At 38.1% G+C, this 26983-nt stretch overlaps 1 protein-coding gene across 5 annotated transcripts in view; it reads left to right on the top strand.

The window, feature by feature from the left end:
• The window catches only part of lrp4 (low density lipoprotein receptor-related protein 4), a 426474-nt gene extending 399718 nt beyond the window's left edge, over positions 1 to 26756 (top strand). For 2 of the 5 annotated variants that reach the window (XM_069905469.1, XM_069905460.1), the window contains exons 37-38: positions 336 to 477; positions 11425 to 15823. In XM_069905469.1, the coding sequence (XP_069761570.1) occupies positions 336 to 477; positions 11425 to 11760 (478 nt within the window). In that variant the 3' untranslated portion in view covers positions 11761 to 15823. Of the gene's footprint in view, positions 1 to 335; positions 478 to 6335; positions 6402 to 11424; positions 15824 to 26425 lie in introns of those variants that run through there. The other 3 variants (XM_069905487.1, XM_069905480.1, XM_069905494.1) reach the window with 3 other exon arrangements.
• The last annotated feature ends 227 nt before the right edge of the window (positions 26757 to 26983 follow it).

Raw genomic sequence — 26983 nt, 5'->3', positions numbered from 1 at the left:
AAGGCAAGGAAATGTTAAAGATGTTAGAATGTTAAGGTATGAATGTTTAAATGCATCACAGCTACTTCTGACAGCTCCAAGTTGAGTTAGAATTGGTTGTGCAGTTATTCAAGTTCTTCCTATTTCTTTTTGCTCCAGTAAAATAAACAGACTGATAATAATTAGTTTGAAGGTGTGTCCTTCCAAATGTGGCAGGAACACCCAAAAGTTGACTTTCTCCTCTCTTTTATCAGCAGCTTATTTAAATTTTACAACAGATGTCTGAGGTATGTGATCTCGGCTATAGAGATGGAATTCCTTTGGAATGTGCAAGTAACTTTATTCAACCACTTTAGGCACAAAAAGTCAAAGTTTGATGACTCTGCTGTGGGCAATCTAACGTACAGCAACCCATCGTATCGGACATCTACGCAAGAAGTGAAGATAGAAACCGTTCAGAAACCAGCTCTATATAACCAGCTGCGATACAAGAAGGAGGTAAAATTGCCGAAGTTTTCTGGTTAGGATTAATATTTTATCAACAAACTTTTTTTTATTTTTCAAACTAAGAGACCAGGTTAGGGGATCAGAGATGAAAAGGACAATAAGATGTATTGTTCCCGCTGAAATTTAGAAGAATGAGAGGGGATCTGAGAGAAACATACAAAATTATGAAAGGCATAGATAAGATAGAGGTAGGTAATTTGTTTCCATTGATGGGGAGACTCTAAGATCGATGAAGGCCTCAAGATCGATGGTAGTAGATTTAGGATGGAGATGAGGAGGATATGCTTTTCCCAGAGGGTAGTGATTCTATGGAATTTACTGCCCACTTAAGCAATGGAAGATACCTCAGTAAATATACTTAAGACAAGGTTGGGTAAATTTTTATGTAGCAGGGGATTTAAGAGGGATGGGGAAAAGACGTATGATAGAGATGAGCCTAATCATCTGATCAGCCAAGATCTCATTGAACGCCGGAGTAGGCTCCAAAGGCCACATGGCCTACTCCTGCTCCTATTTCTTATGTTTTATGTTATGGTCTCAAGTTGTGACATTCTAATGTACAGAATTAAGACTTAAAACCCTGTAATAAAGGAGACAGGTAGTTTCACATTTTTTTTTAACCATCTTGTATACCCATGAAAGAACTGATTTCACAGTACTTTGATCAAATAAGGGGAGATGAGAAGGTTTGGAAATAAGACACGTGGAAATAAGATAAAAGTTAGCGATTGCCTGAGAAATATAACAGGAACCTCTTCAATTGCATTTAGTTTTATGTTAGTAAGGGATTACTTAAGTTGAGTGGAAAGAAAATTTTTTTGAGAACCACTAGACTAGAGAATATCTACATCAGTAGTGAAGAGGTGTTAGCAGTCTTAGATTGTATTAAGGTGAATATATCTCCAGGTCCAGACCAGGTGCATCCCAGAACATTGTAGGGAATGTAAGAGGGAAATTGTTGGATCCTTAACTAACAATTTTAACTCTTTTCTGAGGACAAGAGAAGTTCAATATGACTGGAGGATGGCAAATGGGGTACTGTTGTTTTAAAAAGGGTTGTAAGGATTTTTACAGATAATGACAGTCCTGTTAGTCTGATGTCAGTGGTAGGAAAACTACTGGATAGAGTCTATTAAAATTTGGATGACCGGGGAAAATTAGGGAGAGTCGACATGGATTTGTGCATGGAAAGTTGTGTTTCATAAACTTGATAGATTTTTTTTTTCTTTTTTAAAATATTTTTATTGAGTTTAACATATAAGCATTAAAACAGAATTGACAATTGCATAATAATTCATTCATATATAAGAAAGCATGGACAAAAAAAAGCCAATTAAAAGAAAGTAGATAAAACAACATCAAAAATTACTTATGATACCTCAAAAACATTTAATTGAAATGATCAATGCAACCATGTTAAAACCATTTGTTGAAATAACTATAAAATCAAGGGAAAAAAAACTAAATCTAATCTACCCCCTCCCAATGTTACCTTGTAAATTAATTTTTAAAAATCAATAATGTGGAATCACTGGGTCCCCCAGGAACAGGCAATGAACCACTGGAACATACAATAATTGTTAATTCTTCCAATTATAAATAAATTGTAAGAATGGGTCCCACAATTTCATAAATTGAAACTTTCTATCTTTAATATTATATTTAATTTTCTCTCAACTTAAATAGGGCATTACATCATATAACCACTGTGTATGAGTGGGAGATGAATCATCTTTCCATTTCAATAAAATTGCTTGTCTGGCCATCAATGTAAAAGCTAAAACTTTTTTGAGAGATACCAATATCAGTTTATCTGAATCACTAAAAAAAATCAAGCAAAGCAATTAATAGGCAAGGTTCCAAATTATCCTTAGGAATCATTGAAAAGTTTAGAAAATGTCATTCCAGAATCTCTCAAATTTGGGCACTCCCAAAACATATGGATCAGAGAAGCTTCAAATAATTTACATTTCTCACATAATGGATCAATATCTATATAAAAACAAGACAATTTAAGTGTGGGTATTTGAGTTCTGTGTACCAGCTTAAATTGTAATAAGCAGTATCATGCATAAAATGAGGAATCATTAATCAAGCTGAGAGTAGAGTACCAATCTTCATCTGAAAATGTTAAATTCAAATCTTGCTCACAATCACTCTTGATCCCAACCATGGGAATTGAATTAAAATCCAATAAATTATTATAAATACATGATGTTAATCCCCAAGAAAATAAAACAGTAAATTTAAAAAAAAACAGATCGAGAATATTAGTGTTGGAAATTTGCGGAAAATCGGAAAGCTTAGACTGAACAAAATGTCTAATTTGTAAATATCTATAAAAATTATATTGGAAAGATTGAATTTTGCTGATAATTGTTTGAAGAGGCGACAAAGGAGGTAGATGAGGACAAGACAGTGGAGTCGGAGAGTGGTTGCTGTGGACAGTTTATGACACTAGATGACTGTGACTAATGGAGTACCTCAAGGTTTGGTACTAGATCCCTTGCTTTTTGTAATATATATAAATGATCCAGACAAGGATGTTCATGACAAGATAAATTTGTCATGAAAATATATGCTACAGTCAACAATAAAGAAGATTACCTGGATCTAGGGCAGGTGGGAAACTGGGATAAGGAACGACTGACGTAGTTCAACTCCAAGAAGTACAAGGTGCCGCAGTTGGGTAAATTGCACCAGGGCAAGGCATGCTCTGTTAATGCCGTGCTCTCAAGAATGTTGTGGAGCAGAAGAATGTAGGGGTACAGGTACATAACTCTTTAAAGATGACAGCACAGGTCGACAGAGTAGTGAAGAGAATGTTTGGGTCACTTCATCGGTGACAATATTGAATTCAAGTGTTGTGTCATTATGCTTAATTTATAAAAAAAAAGTTATTGATGCCACATTTGGAATATTGTGTGTCATTTTGGCTGCCTAAATATAGGAATGTTCTATTGAAAAGGGTATAGAAGAGTTTCACCAAGTTGTTGCCAGGATTAGGGAAGTTGAATTTTCCTGAGAAATTGGGAAAAATAGGCTTGTTTTCCTTGGAGAGAGGAGGTTGAGATGGGATCTTAATGAGATCTATAAAATCATAAGGGTCCTAGATGAGATGTTTACTGAAAGTCTGTTTCCTAGTGTAGGAGCATCTAAGATCAGAAGGCATAACTGTAGGATGAAGTGTTGGGATTTAGAAGGTACTTGAGGGCATTGTTCTTCACTCAGGGGATGGTGGGCATGTGACAAATTAGTAGAGGAAGGCACATTAGCTTCCTTTAAAAAGCACTTGGATAACTAGGGAGGCATGGTTGGCATAGTGGTTAGTGCAATGCCTTTACAGCGCCAGGGATCAGGACTGGGGTTCAAATCCCACACTATAAGTAAGGAGTTTGTACATTCTCCCCATGCCTGCATGGGGTTTCAAGTTTCCTCCCACCATTCAAAACATACCGGGGTTGTAGGTTAATTGGGTGTAGGTTAATTGGGTGTTATTAGTGTTTTATATTTACCTAGTCTTGCAAAAAAAAACTATGACTATTTATCTTACCTATGCCCTTCAATTTTTTAAACCTCTACAATGTCTTAGCTTCCTACAGCATAGACTGGCAGGCTGAAGTAACCTGTTACCATGCTGTATGTCTAAATTTAAATAAATTAAATTGCGTGGGAGGGGTTTGGAGGAGTATGGTCCTGATGCAGGTGAGAGGGATTAAAGCAGAATGGCATATTGTTTGCCATGGACAAGTTGAGCCTGTTCCATGCTGTAAGACTCTATGATTCTAGAACATAGAACCCTAGGATGAAAGTTGTTTGTGGCATTCTTGAAAGATATTTATGTATTAGATGAATTGTAAACCAAGAATTCATTGCTTTATTGGAAGGCATAAGAGAAGTTCAAAGCAGACCAACTAGATTGTGTACACTGAGCTCCATGAGTTAAGGAATATTGAACGGAACTGTCAGTAAAATAATTGGAAGATGAATATTGCTTTTGGTGTGTGTAAATGGCAGTCTGTGAGAAGACAGCACTGGTGAATTCCTGGGATGGGATGAGTTGACCAATACCAATGGATTGATATATGAGAAGTTACACAATTACTTTAATGATATGATGTTGACTTGTTCTGAAGTATATTCTGCTAGGATTACTCCAGCCATAACATGATCTGCCAAAATACTCCTGAAGCTGTCACATAGATACAAAGCTCATTTGAGAAATTCCAACATCAAAAGCTAAACTGACAAACCATGTGCATCAAGCTGGAAGTGTTCAAGATCATTTCAAAATTAGGAGCCACCTCTAATATTTAAATTGGGGAACAGCTTCAAACATCACTTCTGCTCAGATGTAAGCCATACAGCCCACTGAGTGCAGGCCAGCTCTCTTGATCAATTCAGTCCAACCCACCACTGGCTCTGCATGCTCGTTTCTTCCATACCTATCTAATTACCCGATAACATCATTTATCACTGTACTTCCACCACCCTCAAAGGCAGTAGGTTCCAGGTCAAGTTAAATCAAATTCCCCTCCATCTGCTCCCCATAATTTCTTGCTTAAAACTACTGTCAGCCTTTTACAGACCTAATTGAATAATGAGAATAGACTCTTTTATGCTTCTATTCTGTCATCATCTTATGAATTTGCTCCAAGGAGAACAATCTGAATGTATCATTAGAATCCTCACATCCCTCGTAAGCTCTTCATTACTGTCTCACATCCAAATATATCATTAACAGAGTCCCAGCACTGAACCCTGTGGTACGTCATTGGTCATAGGCTTCTAATTGTAGCCACTGACTCCGATCATCAAGGCCACTTCGGATCCAATTTGCCAGCTTGTCTCAAATCCCATGAAGATCCCAAAGCACAAGTAAAATAAAATGATCTAGATGTAATAAATAGAATAGGTATAATGAGTAAGAACACAAGATGAGGTGAACAACCAAAGATATATTTTCCTCTATGCTGAATTTGTAGGATTTTTGAATCAACTTCCAATAACATTTGTAATTGAAGACGAAACAAATATGAAGCAAAAGCAGAAGGAAAAAAGTGAAGATAATTGGTTATAAAAAAGCAAGCATGTAGACAGGACAAGGAGAAAAAAAATGGGATAAGTGGGGGATAGAAATTGATTCTTTGCGGCACGTGCTAAATGCACGGGTGTAGCATGCTGCACTCACTTCTAAAATTTGATTTCACATTTTTTAAGAGAATTGAAATTTCCAAACAAGATCGAACACACATTCTTGGCGAGGGGGTTATCTTCATGGAATTATTTTCTATAATGAGCTAATTTTTGGCTTAGAGCACCTCTGGTCCAGCACGAACAGCGAACAGAGGCAAACTTCTATGAGACTGCAAGTCTTTCTCAATCATTCACTGAAAATTAACCTTTAGATTCTTATGCACATATGTTCAGTGTGCCTTGCATTGGCTTTATCCACATCCTGTGCTTATTCTGTCATTTTCTTGATCTGGTTGCATAAAAAGTATAATGCTTCTTTGTATCCTCATTTGCAAGGGAAATGTGGCAGTCTTTTCTCGGACATTGGTCTCTGGCACTATGCCCTTCCTCAGAAAGCAAAAGGGATGGCAGTCTTACAGAACAGTGAACAGAAGGAGACAGGGCATTAAAATTTGAGTGCAGTCAGGATGTAGGCTGGATGTGTGATTTCAGAAATGATCATTTCACTGTTTGTTCATTGCTGGTTGTTTTATATAAAATGGTCCTGTTAGCTTCACAGTGCATAGTATGAAGCATCAAATGGCTTAATTATAAATCGAAGATTCAAAATCACTGATATGTTGTATTTGGAAATCTCTTTTCCTTGAATGCAGCTCTCTGGTCCATCTGATAGTCTTTCACCTTTCATTTTCTGACTGCTACTTCAAACGTTACCTCAGGTACACGTCAGCATGAGTGTGTGACATGCACACCCCACAATCCAATAATTTCCATCCATTTGACATGGGCTGCCGTAATACACTGTGACATTTTGCAAATTTGGAAACAGTAGCTGTTTCATGTGTTTTTTTTTAAAGTGCATTTATTTAATAATATGGAATAAAATTATAAACAATGAAGAATGCAGACTCAATTCTTCAAATTTTGTTTGGGATGGATCCAGATATAAACTATCCTTTCCAACTATCCATTGTATTAGAAATATACAAATATATAAATTGCTGTTAAAACTTAACCACAAATGTATTCAAGGAAAATTAACATTAAATTGTTAATTCTTTCAAAATGAATATATGCACTTTCTCTGCTTTTGCTTATAATAGTTTAACTTGGAACAACTTTATAAACTTTAAATTAATAACATATCAGACTTTATCAGTTTGCAAAATGTAAATGCTTCCATAATAATAAAAAAAAACATTTAAGGTTCATGGCTTTTTTAATATGCTTTTCATCCTTTTTAATAACAAGCTAATTTGCTGCCATGGCATGAAGATCTGCCAAATTGTGCATGCGGTTTTCTACGACTACTTTGTTCTTTTTTCCTTTAGGGTCATTTGAGAACAGAATTACAATTATTTTACCAATACTTTACAATTTATATATTTCTTGCTCTTTTCCTTGGAGGGATTGTCTGATAATGCTTTTTATCATAACTAAATTGGGTATATCATCGTCTAAGATCTGAGTATTTCCCCAAGTGCATTTCTAAAGTAGCACTCTAGTGGGAGGTCCTAATGCAATGAAAAGAATTGTTTTTCCAAGAGAAAATAGAATCCTGCAGTTGCTGTCACAAATTATTTTTCTGATTTTTAATGTCTGCAATGTGCTGGAAGCAATTAACTCCATTGTAGTAAAGAAGAAAATCTATTCTGATGGCACATCTGACACAGCAGGATTGCTTTGTTGTAAAACATCGAACAATATATGTTCTTTTGATTTATTTTGATTGATCCAGTACCCCCAACCTATTCAGTTTGGTCCTGGGAATCTGAGATGAGAAATATTCAAGAAATTCAGTTATTTTTTTCAGAAAGACAAGATGAGATAAAATTAAGAAGACTCTAGAGTAAAACGGAAATGAATCATAAAGAGCAGGGGGGCAGTGATCATGTCTCAAAATATCTCTATAATTCCTAATTTAAAGCTGTACAAGTTGTGTCATTAAGCATAGACAGGATAGAATTAATAAGAGGAAAAAATATGAGCAACTAACAAAAGGGAATATTTTTCTCTGTTGGCTGAAGTAAACATAAAAGTTGATTTTTTTTTCTGTTAAATCCAAAGATTTAAAAATGTTCAGTTTCTGGAGAAATGGGCAGCATCGATTAATAATAGGATTCTGGTTCAATTTAAACTATCACTACTTATTGATGGAATTTAAATTAATATTGGACCACTAACTAATAATCAGGTCTACAATTAAAATTTTTACTGCATCTACATATTATGAAGAAGATATTTAATTAAGGGCAATGGAGGTGTAAAGAGTGATATGCTCACCAAGGTTTCAGTCCTTCATTTATTCATTTCTTGGGATCTAGATTTCACTAGAAGATAAAGCATTTATCGCCCATCCCTAATTGTCCATGAGAGTCAGGTTAAGCCACCACTTTAAATTACCCCTGCTCCAGTGCCTCAATATTCTAATTGATTACACAAGGGCCGTCCACCTTTCATCGTTAACTATTCAATCAACTATATTCAAAGACAAACTAAGGCTCGTCTAATCTCTAAAGCAAGGGAAAAATCCAGTGGATCCATTTTGAAGATGTCCAGTGGTGTTAACTCTTTTGCCCTTGCCAATATTTTATCCATCACTGAGCATTACTAAAAGAAACTTCATTATTTGGTCATTTTCATGTTACTCTTGATGGGAGCATGGTGCGCACCAATTTGGTGGGTCATTTCTTGTTCTAGAATAGCGACTGCATGCATTGGTCACAATATGCTCCTGTGGCCTGAAAAAGATGAGAAACACATGTTATGAACAGTTTTTTATTGGGTATGTTTAGAATCCTCTAGTATTTTGGTGACGCAACATGTCTCCAAATGGTGATTAATCATTTATTTCATCTTAAAACTCACAATCATTTTTGATCTTTACTGAGCTGCTTATCCCCAGCCCTTTATTTGTTGAATGTTGTATAATTGTGACATTTTATTGAAGCAAAACACAATGATGAAAAATAAGAGTTAAACAAGAAAATGTGCAGATGCTGTGCTTATAATTTAATACACAAAAGTGCCAGAGAAACTTAGCAGGTCATGCAGCATTATCAAATACAAAAATATGAAACCAACATTTTAGACCTGTGTCCTTTGTATGACCAAAAAGCAGACAGGCATCTAAATAAAATAATGAGAAGTAAGAGACTGATGTAATATTGAATATTGCGGTTGAATTGTTAGGGACTGAACTTCAAGAAAGATCTATTGGTCTTTGAGATATATAATGTAGTTTCACCAGAAGTAAGTAATGGGTGAGGGAATTTAATTATGAGGACACAGCTTTTGATAGCTTACTTTTTAATCTATGAATTCAGAAGCCCAAGGCCTGAAACAATTGGCGTCTTCAGAATTGTAAATAAATTGTGTTGAGTTACAACTGTAAATTTAGATCACACATCCATTTACAATGAGATTATTCATCAAGGGATAATAGAAATGAGATATTCTTTCCCTCTAAAATAGTAATTCCCAAAGTGGGTGCTACCACCCTCCTGTGGGCAGTGGAAAGATCCAAAGGGGCGGTGAAGAAAAAGGGAGCAGTCAGGGGGCGGTAAGGAAAAGGTGGTGGTGGGGGGGGGTGAGGGGAATCTGAACCTTTAGTCTTGTTATTATTCACTTTGCTGCAAAGTTTAATGAAGAAGCAGTGCAATAATTTTCTGGCCAGACTTGGAGTGGTAGTAGTGAGCAGAATAAAAGGTGACAAGGAGTTCTCACGAGAGCTTGTCTCAGTGGCTGCCAAATTGTGCTGGCGACACTAACCCCATGCTCAGCGCCACCCACCCCCCCACCCGCCCCGCTCAGTGCCATCACTACTACCCACCCCTCCCACTCAGCAGCCCCACTAACTCCCCCTCTGCCCCGCTCAGTGCCGCCACCACCACCACAACCCCGCTCAGTGCCGCAACTAAACCCCCCCCCCCCCCACCCCATGCCATTGTATGAGGGGGTGGTGCTTGGGATGTGGCCTGGAGGTCAAGGGGGCAACAGCCCAAATAGGTTTGGGAACCACGACAGTAAAATATTCTGGGTCAATTAAAATTTCAATGGTCATTTGTATTAGGTATCAGCAAAGTGAAGGTGGGAAAATGGGGTGGAGATACAGATCACTGGATTAAAATGGCAGAACATGGATGAAGAGGTCAGGCTGAAATGTTGGTTACCCTTTACTTCCTATAAATGCTGGGTGACCTGCTGAGTTTCTCCAGCACATTTGTGAATTGCACTACAATCCCAGCATCTGCAGACATTCCTATTTAACTTTAAGGACATGGTGTATGATTTATCTATTGTCCTGTATTCCTGACCAGATGTTTGCCTGAGAAAATTCCCAATGCTCTTGATTCAATTGTGCAGTGATACTTTGTGTTTAACTGTATATCCACCATCACCACAATGGAAGTGCATCTCTATCCAGTAATTTAACCCTAGCTTTAACATGAATCTTATTTAAAATTGGAGCAATACCTGATCCTATGTATGAGATTATTGTGGTTTGGTTGTGCTTGGTAAGGGGTGGGGGGTTGTTCGTTGCAGGGAAAGAGAGAGTGGAGAACATCAGAAACCCTCTGGAGGTTTCCTTCAGCAATAAGATTTGGTTACCACTTTTTTCTGTCGATAGCCTGTGGCCAGGTTGACTGAATTGCAGTTGCCCTTCAGCATTTGTACACATCATGAGAACAAATTAGTGAAGGGAAAGATAGTTGGAGTTGACAGAAGAGCAAAAATTAGAGACAGAGAATCATAGAAAATAGGTGTTGGACATTCAGCCTGGGACCTGAGAAGAGATTGAGATTCAAGGCCATATAGGTATAGGAGGTCGAAAGTGGTGAATAATTGAATTTCAAAAGGACAGTACAATGTGCAGCAACAATTATAATGCATGTTTGGCATAAGAGGGGGAACTTAATTCCTTTATAATACTTAACAAAATACTGATGGCGGTTATTGAAAACATTTAATTAAAGTATGAAGTTCTTAAAAATATTTTCCCACATGCACTCACAAACCACAACATCAACACTACAACATCAAAGACAAAACATTGAAAATAATGTAAATTTGAATGCAAAACAAAATCGCTGGACATATTTAGAAGCCCAGTCCATTACTGTGAAGTCTGCACCAGCAATGACTTTTCAAGTCAATGACATAGTGCATCAAGATTGGGAGAAATTATATATCCAACAGTTTATGTCCAGGGGAACAAGAGCAGAATAAAGAAGAAAGTCTGCATTCATGTGGAGTAAAAAAAAATGCTTGTTTGAATAAAATGCTAGTTCTAGCAGAAGCAAATAAATACAAGACCATACCAATAAAACACCCCAAGCACTGCTGAACAAAATAATGGAACTGTGGTAATGATTTGAAGAAATTGATCTCAATGTTGACTACAGAAGGTTATAAAGCATCTAATGGAGAAATGAAATGCAGATCTGTGAAATACCAAGAGCTTCTTTGGAAGAACAGAGGAAAGAGAACAGAGAGGTAGGAGAATAGAGAACTAAAGCAACAGGAAACATCCTGTGGATTTAAATATATATATGTAATACAACTTACCTGTCATGAAGCTTGTCTTAGAAAAGAAACTACAATGTAAAATCTTCAAAATTTAGTAGGTTTGTGCTTTTTATTGTGCTTGTTGGTGCTAATTGCTGACATGACAACATGTCATACTATATATTTTTTTAAGTCATTGAGTTCAGAGTTGAGCTATTTGCCATTTCTTTTCAGACTGCATCAGATAGTAGTTACACAAAAGGGAAGATAAAAATTGTTGAAGGCATCTGCTTGCTGTCGAATGACAACATGTATTGGGATGACTTGAAACAGATTAAGAGCACCCGGGGAGGAATTCTTCGAGATCACGTTTGCATGAAGGCAGAAACCCTGTCTGTGCAGGATAGCACGGACTCACTTGGTGACACAGAGACCGAGCAGCTGCTACAGGATGAACCATTATCAGAGTGTAGCAGCGTAAATGCAAGCACACAGGAAAGAAGTGGCATCCCCTTGCCTGACACTGGTTGGCAGCACAATCGGAAACCTTCAACTGAAAGTGAGGTCTGATGGGAAATAGCTTCTTTTTTTCCCTTCTATGTTCTATTTAAAAAATGTTTCTATGGCAACTTCAGACCATGACTGCTCATGATCCAGACAAGATGGAGCCTCAGATTCTTCTATTAAAATCAAGACTCACTACTCCAATGGGACTGAATGGTACTACAGGCTTTCACCAATCCATCCTTTATTTAAAATAAAACACCCTACAAAAAGAAGGGATCTAAATCAAGTGACTCATTTCCCTAAAAGTGTTTTCAAAATACCTGATACACAATTTCTCTCTCAGATTTATCTAAAGAACAATTCTGATTCACACAGGAATGTAGAGATGATTATCTGTTGCATATGCTCACCTTTAACACTGTAGGAAATTCTATTAAAATAGTTTAATTCTGTATGTAGATCCTGCAATTTTGGTTCTCCTGAGGAACTGTGAAAATCCTCATAGTCTCAGGTAAGATTTTGGCTACATAAGGGTGTTCTGAAATTATCTTTAAGTAACCCATTCATCCTTCGTTTGACATCCAGATGCAACTAAGATTATAAATGTAACCAGAATCAATGCATTTTCCTGATGCTTTGAAAGGAGGATTAAGGAATTGGCAAATACTAATAGAAATCCAGCTGCATTTTCCCTTAGGTTTCTGTCGAAGCACTGATTCACAATTTATAAAATAATTTTGTACTTGCATGTTGCTGCCATCAATAATTGCAAACTATACTCATGATATCAAGAGTTATTTCTTTTAGTCACTATATACATTTAGATGAAATGTAAAAATATTAGATCTGAGCAACATAGTTACAATAAATAGCACAAATGACCTATTATTAAAGCAATTATGTTAATTATAAATATGGGGCAGAATTTAGCATTTTACATTGAACCTGACATTGAGGACACAGTGTTACTTTACATTTTGCAGTGCAGACCAAGTTCTGGTGAAAGTTACCAATAAGAAGCGGAAAATAACCAAGTGGTGAAAGCAGTTATTAAAGTGAATTTCAGTAACAAGTGTGAACATATTGAGGAAAAAGAGAATCAAATCATAATTTTTCAATTAAGCTTCAGGTATCAATCAAATAGACAGTTACTTTAAGCAAAATCAATTATTGCAGTGACAAATAAGAACATTAAATCTTGTACCTGGAAATTTAAATTTAGAATTTCAAAGGAAAAACTAAAAAGAATCATTGAGTGCAATAAAAGTAGAAAATACTCAACAGGTCAACAGCATCTGTAGAGGAAAAAGAAAGTCCCTGCATCAGGCCTTAAATGATGAAAGGTCATTGAGCTAAAATAATAACTGCAATCCCCGTAATGGAGATACTGTCTGGTTAACAATTTGCAGCATTTTCTGTGTCTTTTCTGGATTTCTGGAATTTGAAATATTTTGCTTTTTTTTTTAATATAAGTTCCCATTAAATTTTTTAATTTAAGAAAAATGTAGCAGTAGCATTTATCATCGGTAGCACATTTTCATTCTGACCAAAGTGATGTTATTAACAAGTCTACTGTTCAATTGAAGCCACTTCAGTAAAATGTGTCCTGAATATCCATTCAGTTGCATAATGTCAAAGTTAAATGTGTTTGGAGTTGATCTAATCCTAACTTGAATGTTGAATTTACATTATTACATCGGTTTGTTCTGTAAATCAGGGAGAGTAATAATTCATAAAATCAATGTTCTGTGTGTAGGATGCAGCCCGATAGTTCTCTTGCTGAAGTAACAATGGACAGAATTATTAAATAATTCCCTGTTATGTGGAAGGCACCATGCTGTTAATAATTTAAATGAACTTCTTAAGGGAAACTCCTTGAAATATTTTCAGCACAGCGGATCGATGATCACAACGGACTTCAGAAAATAGGCGTAACATCACAGTCTTTAAATTACAATTATCCTGAGCAATGGGGAACTACAATTTTCAGCTTGGGAACTTTTGACATCCCCTCCCCCACCCACTTTTCATGTGCTATTACTGCTGTTTTGCTCGTCTGCTGTGTATAAATGTGTGTCATAAATTATTGTTACTTTAAATGAGACAAAATTGTTTTATTTTCCTTAAATTCCCTCCGAGAGCAAGTGAAGTGACTTTTCAAATTCAATATAGAAAGATTATGCTGACCTTTTTAATTAATGTCCCTTTATTCAGCCAAATAATTGTAATTTTGTAATCACTTTAGTATTTTGTGATGCTGGAAATATCATCTGAAAAATCATTTATTTTCCTGTCCTAATCCTTTAGACAAACAAAAGGACAGAATATTCCATGGGGATAAAAGAAAACATCTAATTTACTTCAAATTTCATTGATACTACAGCATTATCAATGACCCCTAAATTCATCTCACATTCACAGCAGCCTATCCTTCTTCTTGTTTTCTATTTCAGATTTTCATCCATATTCTAGTTAACATTGTTGCCTTGATCCAAACTTTAAAAGATCTGTTACTTCATTAGTATGCTGTGTGCCTGCAGACCTTGATTCTTTGTTGATTTGACAGTGTTACTTATTATCAAATAAAGAAAAATTATAGCATGGTCAATGGGAGTAAACTTGGGACTTATATGGGTCTTGAAAATTTAGTTACAGCCAGATTTATTGACTCCACTAGGTAAGAGAACAACTTTCCTTTCATTCGTAAGTTTTTTGTTTGCCACCAAATGCTGGAAATAGAGCCAAGTCTTGAGGGTGTATTGCTATCACACAGCCTGTTTATTGGATTAGAAATGCAAATCTTTAACAAAATGACTTTTTTAACCTTTTGAGTGCCTAGCATTTGTGCCTTTAGTTAGATTTGGTGCTATTTTATCTAGATCATAAATTTGGGCCACAGTTCTTTGTTGTCTACTCATTTAAACATGCATGATATATATAGTAACTGATAGATATAATTGAACAAATATATATCCCATGTGATTATGTCAAAAATTTTAATAATGTAAATACATGATAAAGCTCCAGCATTATTGAAAATATAAATTCTGCTTCCCCTGAAAATAATTTCGATTCTATTCAGTAAGAAAAACAACTCAAATGTTTGTCAGATACTTTCTTTGCCAGTGATACTAATATTTAATATAAGAAACAATTAACATTCTGAGATGAGATTGCACCAGACCTTTTAATCCTCTGAGAACTCTAAAATTATTATATTGCTTTTCAATATGATAATCCCTTTTAAAGTTAGTAAATATGTTTCTTCAGGAATTTTTAATTATTTATCCTGTACATTGCTCTTTTACACAGGGATCTTGCTAGGTTTGTGAATTTAAATTTTACAAAAATAACACCAGTTAAGTTGTGCAATGTACAGTCTGGCCATAAACCCAGAAATAAATCAAACATTCTCTCTAGTTTCACATCCAGCTCCCGTTTTGCTGTGTTATTTACAATGCTCAATTCAAATTACTTCAATTTGTTTTAAATGTAAAGATATCTTGAATTATCAGGAGCAGATTTTATTGTGGAATTTCTGTACTCTAATGGGTTAAAGCTTGGGTAGTAAACTAACAGTAACAATAACTCATAAATTGGTCAGTTTAAGAGGATAAATGACACAATCTTAGGGAATTAACCAAATAGCGTTATAGATTTTGGGGATTTTTTTAAGACAGCAACCAGCCCAACTATTCATATTACTTAGTATCTTAATTGGAGCAGCATTTTATTTTTACTTCCATTGCACTCACCGGAATATCTTGTAATCCACTTGGTCAACTTAGAAAATACTATAAAAGCATAAATATTTTAAATTGTTTTGAATATTATGTTACATCTAACAGAAGGGAAATCAAAATAAGTCGATTGAAATATAATACTGCATTTGGACATGAGTTGTGTTATTTGTCTTCCAATTGTGTAATAATATATTTTTGTTGAGCAGCTACATAACTAATTTGGGACTTTGTAATTAAAATCTGTAATATTTAAGACAGTCTAAACTGCTAACGGTTCAGATAGAAAATGTTTACAGAACAATTGTTTAGTGTGAGCTATATATCTATGTGTGTATATAAAATGAATTGGTTATTAAAATTGGATGTTTTCTAAATGTTTTATATCTGTGTAATATTTGATACCACGATCTATGCTTATTCATTGTACTGTACTTTATCTTAATTAGTTAAAACTTTTGAATATACCAATCTTTGAGGCTTAATTTTAGTCATCGATTTGTATTAAATAGTGAGATAATTCAAGGAGATAAACAGTTTGGCTGGAATATGAACCTGTTCATAGTTCTATTACACCAAAGAGACTGTTCCTGTGCTATGTTACCATTTTCAATTCAAGTACTATCCTGAAGGACAGAATTTATTGCTGAAATGAATGAGTACCAAATACTCCCTTATAACAAGACAAATTATCCAGTTCTATTTATTTTGAGCTTTGATAGGTTACTGTGATTACAACATTAGATATGTCCATAATTGATTATCGTATTATTATGTAACATTCCCTTCATATGTAACCATATAGAGTATAATTCCAGGTACCCGGCATCTATGGAGATTAGTAGATGTCGAATAAATGTGTTTTCCAGTTGCTTGAGACTTAATCTTACAATGCCTAACTCATACAGCTGCATTAAGGATAAACCCTTTAAAAGACAAAAAAACAAAAATACTACTGTACTTACACTGAACAAACTTAACCTCGCATGAATATACAAATCTTAAAGCACTGTATTTGCATTCACATTCTTTGAAAACTTTCAATTATCGCTGCATGTGCAGGTCCCTCCCCCCACCATGGAGCTGCCCAAATGGTAAACAATAACATTGTAGGCAATTAACCCTCCTTCCCCAAGTTTAAGTTCATTCTTTATTTATATAGCACATTTTTTTCCAACTTGCATTGACCAAAGAGCTATACAAACCATGACAATAGATTGAAACTAGTACAACTGTGACAGAATTATGTTTATAACCTGAGTTTAAAGCATTTGAGGAAGGTGGCTAGTTTAATGGTCAGAGGAATGCCTGTTCCAGTTTGCGGGCCACAGCCATAAAGGCCCAGTCTCCCCTTTGTAAGAGCTTAGTGCATGGAACAGCTAGGCATCCTGCGGTAGATGATTTGAGCTGCTTGGGAACGGAGTAGGGCATAAGCAGATCAGATATATGGGGGGGGGGGGCGGGCGGGCAAGGTCATTGAGGGCCTTGTATGTAAATAGCAGCAGCTTGAAATTGATTCTGAGCTGCACCAGCAGCCACTGCAGGGAGGCCAGAATTGGGGTGATATGGTCCCTCTTCTTGGCACCTGTCAGGACCCTAGCCGCGGCATTCTGAACCGCTTGGAGGCAGCTTAGGGATGACTGGCTAAACCCATTATATAAAGAGTTAGCATAGTTCAGACACAAGAAGATAAGGACGTGAATAACCCTTTTGAGGTCCTTGAGTGAGAGGTATGATTTTATTTTAACAATGGTGCGGAAGATAAAGCCTTGCACTGGGGTGATTCTTACTAATCGGGTATAAGGAGAGGCACTCCAACAATGAGCTTCATCCTGTATCGAGCAAAGCACAACCAAGCCACTCCGCTGGCTGAATATTTGCTCCCATAATCAAAGGTTTATTTGTTACTTCAGAGTACATTTAATTTTACAATTTTAAACTTGCATATTTTAACTTATTATTTTCTTATTTATTTTAATTATCAATTCTGGATACCAAGGGTTTTACTACATTCACAATTTATGATATCTCATCACAATTTTTGACTGATGACTGGAAAATTTTTAGAGGACCTGGGTATGGATCATTCAGGTTTTGTTATACACCCAGAATCAGAGGTTTACAGTATATCTTATCTGTAATGGTGAGAAAGCAGGAGAATGGGGTTGAGAGGCAAAATAGATCAACCATGATTCGAAAGGTGGAGCTGACTCGATATGCCGAATGACCTAATTCTGCTCCTCCATTGTATAGTCTACACCAGATAATTCCAATGAAATGACGCCCCCAGAGTGCCATCGTTTTTTACTTCATCGAAATTTTGCTCAAAGACTACAATCTTCAGTCCCTCCAATTTTTGGCAAAGTATTCCATGTTTCATTGTTATAATAAAAGTGACACTGGTGCAGAGCAAAAATGTGTCACAGTAGCATAAATACCAGGGCCGGGTGCTACAAGTTGTTTGCTCTTGGTGTCATGCGCTGAGGTGGTGCGCATGTGCAAGCCGACCACTATTGGTAACACGCCTGTGCAGTCAGAGCAAGGAATTATGATGACATGCATATAGATAAGCCAATGGGTAGTCGGGGGGGGGGGGGTGGCATGAGGGCCATGCTGAGAGGAAGAAGGGAGACCGTTGAGAACGGTGGGAGAGCGATATAAAAGAAGGCAGACACACATTTTATGGATGTTAAACTTATTAGTGTTTGCTTTATTTTTAGATAAAATATTTAAATTACATTCCTACGTGGTGACCCTGCTGGTTCTCAACGTCTTCTGTTGAAAATGAATAGCCACGAGGATAAAAACCGGTGCAGGAGCAGTTGGGGAGGTCAAACTGGAAGTTCCCAACCTTTTTATAAACAATGTTCACACTTGATTCTCTATCCTTGAAGCACATTTTTCCCCGCTTAATAATACAAGGTAACAGACTAAATTTGGTTTACTCATCACACATTTCCCAGATAGCATTGCTTGTGAGGTGGAAAATGTTATAAATCCAGGTGAAGATGACCCATATGATTCTTTAAAGGATGATATTTTAGAACCAATTCAGCATCCCAAGAATCTTGCATTGCAGAGCTTTTCTAACCAATGACAATCTTGGCAACAGAAAGCCATCGCAGATGCATAGAGAAAATGGCGCAGGCCGGCTGGTGACGTTATTGATGGAGATGTTTGGAAGCAGAGATTTCTCCGTTGTTTGCCTTCCCAAATTCAAGGACAACTGGTAGGAGTTTTTCGGATGCCCACTCTGGATCAATTGGCAATTCATGCCAACCCTGTGATGGCCACGACCTCTGCAATGCAGCTGGAGTCTTCGGCCGCTGCCCCCAGTCAGCAAGCAGCAGAAGAGCCATGTACTACAACATCGATTCAACAGCAGCAATGAGCTCTATCAACTCAACGAAGTTCTCGTTTTCAGCCTAATTGAATTCATGCTGGACAGGGATGCGATAGAGGTTATTGGCGACATCTTTGTTGGAGGTACCAGAGTTTGGTGCTATGGCTTCATCATGCCAGCCTCCTTGCGACTTCCATAGTGCCTGGAAATTGAGGAGACCTGGCAGCAGAGGCAAATACTGCTCATGGGAATGTCAGCCACTGTCTCTTCCTCAAAGACAATCTCTCAGGTATTCTGTTTCTGGTGGAGGTCTGTGTGGTCCGACCTCAAGAATGCAGACACCCTAACAGGTCATATATTGTTACTGGCGCAAATAATTCCCATATTCAGACATATGACCAATGATTGTTTATGCTGGGTTTTTGGTTTTGTAAGCGGTCCGTTGGGTTTTGACAGTGGGAGACATAGCGAATGCCATTTTGGGAGTGGATTTTCTAGCATATTTTTCCATGCTCCTAGATTTAAAGAATACCTGTGTCGTGGACCGCTGTTCTTGTTTCCAAGTGAGCTGCAATTCTCTTCCGTCTAAGGTTGTAACCCATCTCACAAATCTCCAACTGACTTCCTGCCCATTTCCCTCATCTGGTAATCCCATCAAATCAGCACAGGGAGATAAAACGTGCCGTGGCGGTGAACTGGCTCTGCTTATTACGCCTGGTCAGCAGAGCAGCCACGATAAAGATGGCGTCACGGGTCCTTCTCTTCCAGTCCAGACTGGAAGTACGCTTATGTGCTTACGTCAGCGTGATGTGAGTTCCGGGATGCAAGGGGCGAGCTCCGGATGGCCTTAAAGGCGGCAGCGCCAACTTCAAAGTAAACTTGTGCTTGACGAGCTCACAGCCTGTTGTTTCAGTGCTTCCCACTGCCCTCACACACTACTACAATGCAGTTACCCACCATATGGAAACCAGTGATCCCCTGGTTGTAGTGCGTGCGCATAGATTGCTTCCGGACCATTTCAAGATCACAAAGGCAGAGTTTGATCATAGGTAGGAGCAGGGAGTTGGTCGTAGACCCAATAGCTGCTAGGCATCGCCACTGCATATGGTTCCGAAGAAGTCTCTGGGAAATTGGCAATTGGGTGGTAATTAGGGTGTGCTGAATAATGCCACCTACCCCGATCAGTACAATATTTCAAATGTAAGATTTCTCAGGCAACCTGTACAGGTATTCACAAAAATAGAATTGATGCAAATTTACTATCAGATTCCAATGGAACCCTCAAATATTGCCAAGATTACTCCTTTCAGAACATTTGAGTTTCTCCAAATGCCATTTGGGCTATGGAATGCAGCTCAAACGTTTTAGTGATTTATGGATCACATCCTCTCTGGTTTCAATTATGTGTTTACTTACATTGATAACATCTTTGTGGTGACTGTTAACAGAAACACAAGGACCACCTTCTTAAACTATTCCAGAAACTTGAGTTTGGCATCGTTATCAATCCATCTAAGTGTATTTTTGGGTGCAGTGAACTTACATTTTTAGGGCACATGGTTACAAAAGATGGTTTCTTGACAAGAGGAAGTGAAGGTACAGGAGTTTCAATATTTCCTACACCCATTGCATTTAGCCAGTTGAGTCGGTTTCTGAGAATGGTTCATTTCTACCGTTGGTTCTTGCCTACAGCAGCTGCGTCCCTCTTGTCATTGACCGACATATTTAAGGGGTCCAATAAGTCAGCTTCTAAAAGATTTTTGCAACAAGACTGCCCGTGCTTTTCACTGAGAAGTCTACTCTTGTGGAAGCTACAATGCTGGTTCATCACAAGCCAATGGGTGCCTCACGAATGCAGTGGGAGGTGTTTTAGAGCAAAAAACTCAGTGGGGCATTGGAGTAGCTGGCGTTATTTTCAGCCAAATTGTCACTTGCTCAGGCAAAATTCAGTACTTTTGAGTGTGAGCTCCTGGCAGTGGAAAACTCATCTACCTCGCAGTGTGACATTTCCATTTCTAGTTGAACAAGTTTTTACCATTTATACCGACCACCAACCACTTATATACTGCGTGTATGAGCAAACACCACTATTCACCATGTGAGGTACAGCATTTGGATTTCATTTTGCAATTTTCCACGGATATATGGCACATCGGAGGGAAGGCAAATTTGGTGGCTGATGCCCTGTCCAGACGAGACATTGATGCTTTACATACGATGGTGGTCATTGATTTAACAAAAATGGCTGAGTCACAGCTCAATGATCCCGATCTCATTCAATACCAACAGATCAACACATGTCTGCACCTAAAAGATGTACTCCCAGATGATTCTGGTGAGGTACTAGCGCACAACTTTTCCATAAGCCGACCAAGGCCATTATAGCTGTGACAATGAGTCAGGAAGTTTTCATGGCCCTCCATAACATGTCCCACCCAGGCATAAAATCGATGATTGATTACAGTTTGCTTTACTTGGCCTCAGTCAAGTGCGATGTTGGAGTATGGGCAAGGACATGTTTGCCATGTCAGCGTTCGAAAGTCTTGAGACACCCAGGCTTGGATTGGGGATTTTTCTGCTCTAGATGCTGGTTTCGCTCATATGCACTTGGATTTTGTCGGTTTGCTCCCTCCATTGAGAGGATTCACTTATCTGCTCCTGAGTGAAGATCAACCTACCAAATGGCAGGATGCCATTCCTATCACCAACATCTCTGTGGAGGGTGTTGCTCAGACTTTTGTTGATCATTGGGTTCCTCCTTTCGGTGTCCCATACAATATTACCACGGATTGAGGGGCTCAGTTTGAATTGGCGTCGTTTTGAGCTCACGGAACTGCTGGACACCATCTGCATTCGTACTACAGTCTACCATCTGCAATCCAATGCTAGATGGCAATGTGTCCCTTTGGAGTGATTGTTTACCCACAGTTCTCCTTGGCATGCGAATGACTATAAAAGAGGGCCTTGCGTGAATTTTTGGAGCTATGTGTCAGGACTCTGCTATATGAACCATCAAGTTATGTCTACCGTCTTCAGAACAATATGAGAGCATGAAGACAAAATCCTCCCCAATGTTCATCAACCGCAGTTTATGTACTGCATGATTTGCAAATCTGCATACATATTCATGCGTCATGACGCAGTTTGCCGACCAGTCGAGTTGGTATACATCGACCCTTATGAGATTATGGAATGACACCCTAAATATTTTATGATCCACCAGAATGGTAATGTTGACTCTGTTTCCATCGATTGTTTAAACCCTGCATATATCAATGCCCCATTCATTTTGGCACTGCCTGTCAGATCCTCCGACGCCTGCCTGGGAATACTGGACTAGATCAGGATGGGCTGTCCGCCCACCAGACCATTTTGTAGCGGGGTAGATCCAGTCAAGTGCCTCCTCGCATAACTTGGAGACTGAGGTGGGGACTGTTGCAGTCGCGTACCTACCTGGGCCTGGCACCACGATTTGTTAGTTTGGAGTGACGCACGTGGGATTTGTGTGCATTCGCAAGCTGGCTGCTGTTGGTAATGTGCAGCCGACCACCATTGGTAACAAGGACACGCAGTCAGAGTGAGGAATTATGATGACGTGTGTGTAGATAAACCAAAGGATAGGCAAGGGGGGGGGGGGGGGTGGCACGAGGGGCATACTGGGAGGAAGAAGGGAGACCATTGAGAACAATGGGAGAACAAAACAAAGAAAGGCAGACAACCATTTTATGGATGTTAAAACTGAGTGTTTGCTTTAAATTTAGAAATAACATTTAAATTACACTCATACAAATTGGGTGATAATGGGACAACTATAAACATAAAAAATGATTTCAGACTGCTATAGGACAAAAATTATTAAAACAATTTTTTAATTGCAATGATATAAAGTTATTTTCAGGAATTAAATTGTGGTGTAATTTAATCTAATGAAAGGTATGCTTTAAAACAGCCATTCTCAACCATATTGTGGCAATGGACCCCTTAGGACTGTGCTCAAAGTTTACAGCTCCTTTTTCCTGTGAAGCAATAAAATTTAGTTGGTTTCTTCTGTACTTATCTTGTTCTGATTACATTTAAAAAAATTAGTATTTGAGTCCATGCCCCCATTCCCCACCCCCCCCCCCCCCCACCCAATGTGCTGTGGCCCCTGGGGGAGGCAAATGGCCCGCATTGAGAATGGCTGCTTTAAAATACTACATAATTCCAGTAATAACTGTGACAGTGACAAAGCATGACTGAGAATAGCATTTTCTTTAAGTCCAAAACATGAATAAATTCTATTTGAAGTACAAATCAAGGATACAAATGGATTATGGTTCTTTGTGAAAGTCTCTATTTTCTTAGTCCTATTTAGCAATCCAAAGAACTGTTCAATGAATAGCTGTGACCTGATTTGTTTCTTTTTCCAGGAATTCCAGAAGGGCGTTGAGAAGGAAAAGGTCTGGCACAATGTAGCACAAGCGCATTTCCATCCAGCTTTAAAAATAATGAAAGTTTTTGTTTTAAATTAAAAGGAGCAGGAGTTGTTACAGTGGCAAATACAGAATTCTCCTACCGTTGCAAAAAAACACAGATCCAGGGTAGATTACCTTCAGTGTCTCAGTATCATCTCACATGGTGGGAGGAGGGATGGGGGGATGGTCTGTATTGGTTTCTATCCAATTTGCTGATGCAGGAGAATTCTGCACTTCCAGAGCACAATTTCCAGCTGGCCATCCATAAATCTATTTTAAATAAGAATTATCTTAAAATTGACGTTGGACTGTTTCGACAAGATATTTTTTTTCTGTTGGAGTCAGCCAGCAAAGAAACTAAAGCAAAATAAAGCCTAGGCTTTCTCAGTCCTCCTGGGAAAGAAAACATATATTAATGTTTTTTTAGACTGCAATGTCGGGTAAATAACTGAAAAAATTAACATAATTACTGCCCGTGTGGTCGACCACACTGGGCGCCTTTTTAGACTGCAAGTACCTGAGTACAACAGTACTGGTGGTTGGACATTGCAGTAGAATGAATAACCAACAATTAATTTTTCCAGTACAATTGACACTGCAGGCTTCCTCCCAAAAGTGGTAGGGGTCCTGCAGGATAAGTCGCAGTGCAGGAACTGACTTAAAATTCCTGCACATTCCTTTTTAGGCCGCCCATGTAGCAGCAAAATCCTTGATTGTGCCATTACATGCCTGCAGTCTAAAAACCATAATTGCCACACGTGCCTTCATTAGCACAGAACATAAAAGCAGGAAGTAACCAATGGGCTTCTGGAGGAACTCCAAAGGTTAGGAAGCATTCATGGGTAGAAATGGTCAGTAATCATCTCTAGAGTCATATATTTCTTTTAAAATAGCTAAAAATCAGTTCAAATATCTAGGTATTACTAAGAAATTCAATAATTTGTTTAAAGAAAATTTTCTTACCTTAATGAGTCATGTTGAGAAGTACTTGACGCAGTAGTCCCCTCTTTCAATAGCATTGATTGGACACGTCAATATTATTAAGATGAATATCCTTCTTAAATATTTAAATATTTTTTCAAGCTTATACGCTTGATTTTATCATCTGGTAGGTTGATCTTCACTCAGGAGTAGATAAGTGAATCCTCTCAATGGAGGGAGCAAACCGACAAACCGATTTTATATTTGTTCTCTCTGTCTTGCAATTTGTTTACATTCATTATCTGTTTACAAATCTTTGTTTACGCTGTGTACAGTTTTTTTTTTGCACTACCAATTAGTGGTAATTCTGCCATGCCCGCAGGAAAACGCAATCTCAGGGCACCTCATTGTTTGCTCAGTATTTCAGCATCTGCAGATTTTGTTTTTCTCTCTTACTTTGTTTTCAATATAGCAACTGAACATTAAAAAGTGCAATTTCTCAATTAAAATGAAATAATTATGTTCTGATAAAGCAGTATATGGAGGTACCAGAGCCTGATGGCTGTTGGAAAGAAATAGTTCTTGAACCAAGAGGTGTGAGCTTTAAAGTTTCTGTATATAAGAACAGAAGAAATAGGAGTAGGCCATCCAGCCCATTGAGCCTGCTCTGCCATTCAATGAGATCCTGGTTGATATGATAATAGGCTCATCTCCAACTACATTTTCCCCATATCCCTTAATTCCCATGTAAGTCAAAATTTATCCAACCTTTGTCTTAAATATATTTACTGAGGTAGCTTCAATGGGCTGTGAATTGCATAGATTCACCACTCTCTGGGAAACAGTTTTCCTCCTCAGCTCTGTCCAGAATATATTACCCTGAATATTGAAGCTATGTCCCTAGTTCAGTCTCCCTCACCAATGGAAACAACTTACCAACCTCTATCTTATCTGTGCCTTTTATAATTTGATATGTTTCCATAAGATCCCCTCTCATTCTTCCAAATTAAAGCCAGTACAGTCCCAGGTGACTCATTCTCTCCTCATTGGCCAACCTCCTCATTTCTGGAATCTACCTGGTGAGCCCTTCAAAGCCAGAACATACTTCCTCAAGTAAGGAGACCAGAGCTGCATGTAGTACTCCAACAGCAGCCTCACCTTGTTTAGATGCTCCTAAATTCAGTCCCTGTAGCAACGACAGCCAACGTTCCATTTACCTTCTTGATGGCCTGCTGCACCTGCAAACCAACTTTTTGTGATTCATGCACAAGCATGTCCAAGTCTTTCTGCAAAGCAGCATGCTGCAATCTCTTGCTACTTAAATAATAATTCCATTTTTCCTACTAAAGGATAACTTCATATTTACTAACATTGCACTCCAATTGCCAGATCCATGCCTACTCACTATATATCGATATCTCTACAGATTCTCTCTATTCTCTGCAACACCTCATGCACACCAAGAGGACATATTTACTGCATCTGGTGCATCCTTTGTGGCATTATCTACATCGGAGATACCAGTCACAGATTGGGAGATCACTTCAATCAGCCACTCTGCTCTGTTCACAACCAACCCAGTGGCCAACCATTTCAATTCTGAGTCACACATCCGCCCTCACACCTGTCCATGGCCTTGTGTACTATCCCACCCTGACCACCTGCAGATTGAAGGAACACCTTATTTTCCATCTGGGCACCTTCCAGCCACATGGCATTAACATTGACTTTACTGCCTTCCACTAAATCTGCTCCACTTTTCTTTCCCTTCCCCCTTTTTCTGCCTTTCCAGTTCCTCCATCCACCGAATCATCCCTCCTCCCCCTCATTGCTGCTGTTCCCTCCCTCCTTTCTCCACCTATCATCTCCTGCCTTTGCCACCCCCTCCCTGCCACTCTTTTTGTTCGGTCGCTTGCCAGCATTTTCTCATACTTCAATGAAGGGCTCAAGCCCGAAACATTGCTACCTAAACTGTTTGACCTGCTGAGCTTCTCCAGCGTCATTTGTTTTTTACTTCAACCATGGTGACTACAGAATTTTGTGATTTACTTTGTATATGGCATGCAGTAAGTTTATAAAAGATACCTTTTTATCTAAAGGGTAGCTCGTGGGTTAGTTCAAGTTCAACAATGTTTCAATAGATCTTACTGCCCACTGTGAAAATGTCTGGAATGCAAGTTAAAACTCTAGAAAGTTCAATCTTACACTTCTGTTTAAATTGAAAAGAATGCCTTAATAATATGTAAACAGAGTTTTCTTCTTCTGCTCAGCCATACTTCAAAAAACAAGATTTACGTTTATACAACAACCCAATCTCGGAACACCTTGCAACTTACCTCAATCTACAGCTGGGAAGACATCTCGTTCTTTTTGTATTACATAGGAGGATGCAGTGGAGCCTTTCAATTCATTTGAAATCTTTAAATTTGGGTCCTACTCAAAATGAACATAACAAAAATGCTGATTGAACATTTCTCCATTAAAGCAGGATTTAAAATGTATTTGTTATTTTAAATTAAATTTCAAACTCCAAATGTACAATTCAGGTGAGAAAATGAAAAACGGATGCATATAAAAGTGGCAAATAGTTTGATGCAATTCAGTGGTATTCCAATGCATTACAATAATCCATCCTCAACATCCATTGGAGCGCTCACACCCCTAACGTCGAGGTACTCGAGATGGCAGAGGTCGACAGCATCGAGTCCACGCTGCTGAAGATCCAGCTGCGCTGGATGGGTCACGTCTCCAGAATGGAGGACCATCGCCTTCCCAAGATCGTATTATATGGCGAGCTCTCCACTGGCCACCGTGACAGAGGTGCACCA

Source organism: Narcine bancroftii, chromosome 1 (genome assembly GCF_036971445.1).
Source record: "Narcine bancroftii isolate sNarBan1 chromosome 1, sNarBan1.hap1, whole genome shotgun sequence".
Taxonomy (NCBI): domain Eukaryota; kingdom Metazoa; phylum Chordata; class Chondrichthyes; order Torpediniformes; family Narcinidae; genus Narcine; species Narcine bancroftii.
The sequence above is the reverse complement of the archived record's forward strand: the minus strand, read 5'-3'. Positions and strand labels throughout refer to the sequence as shown.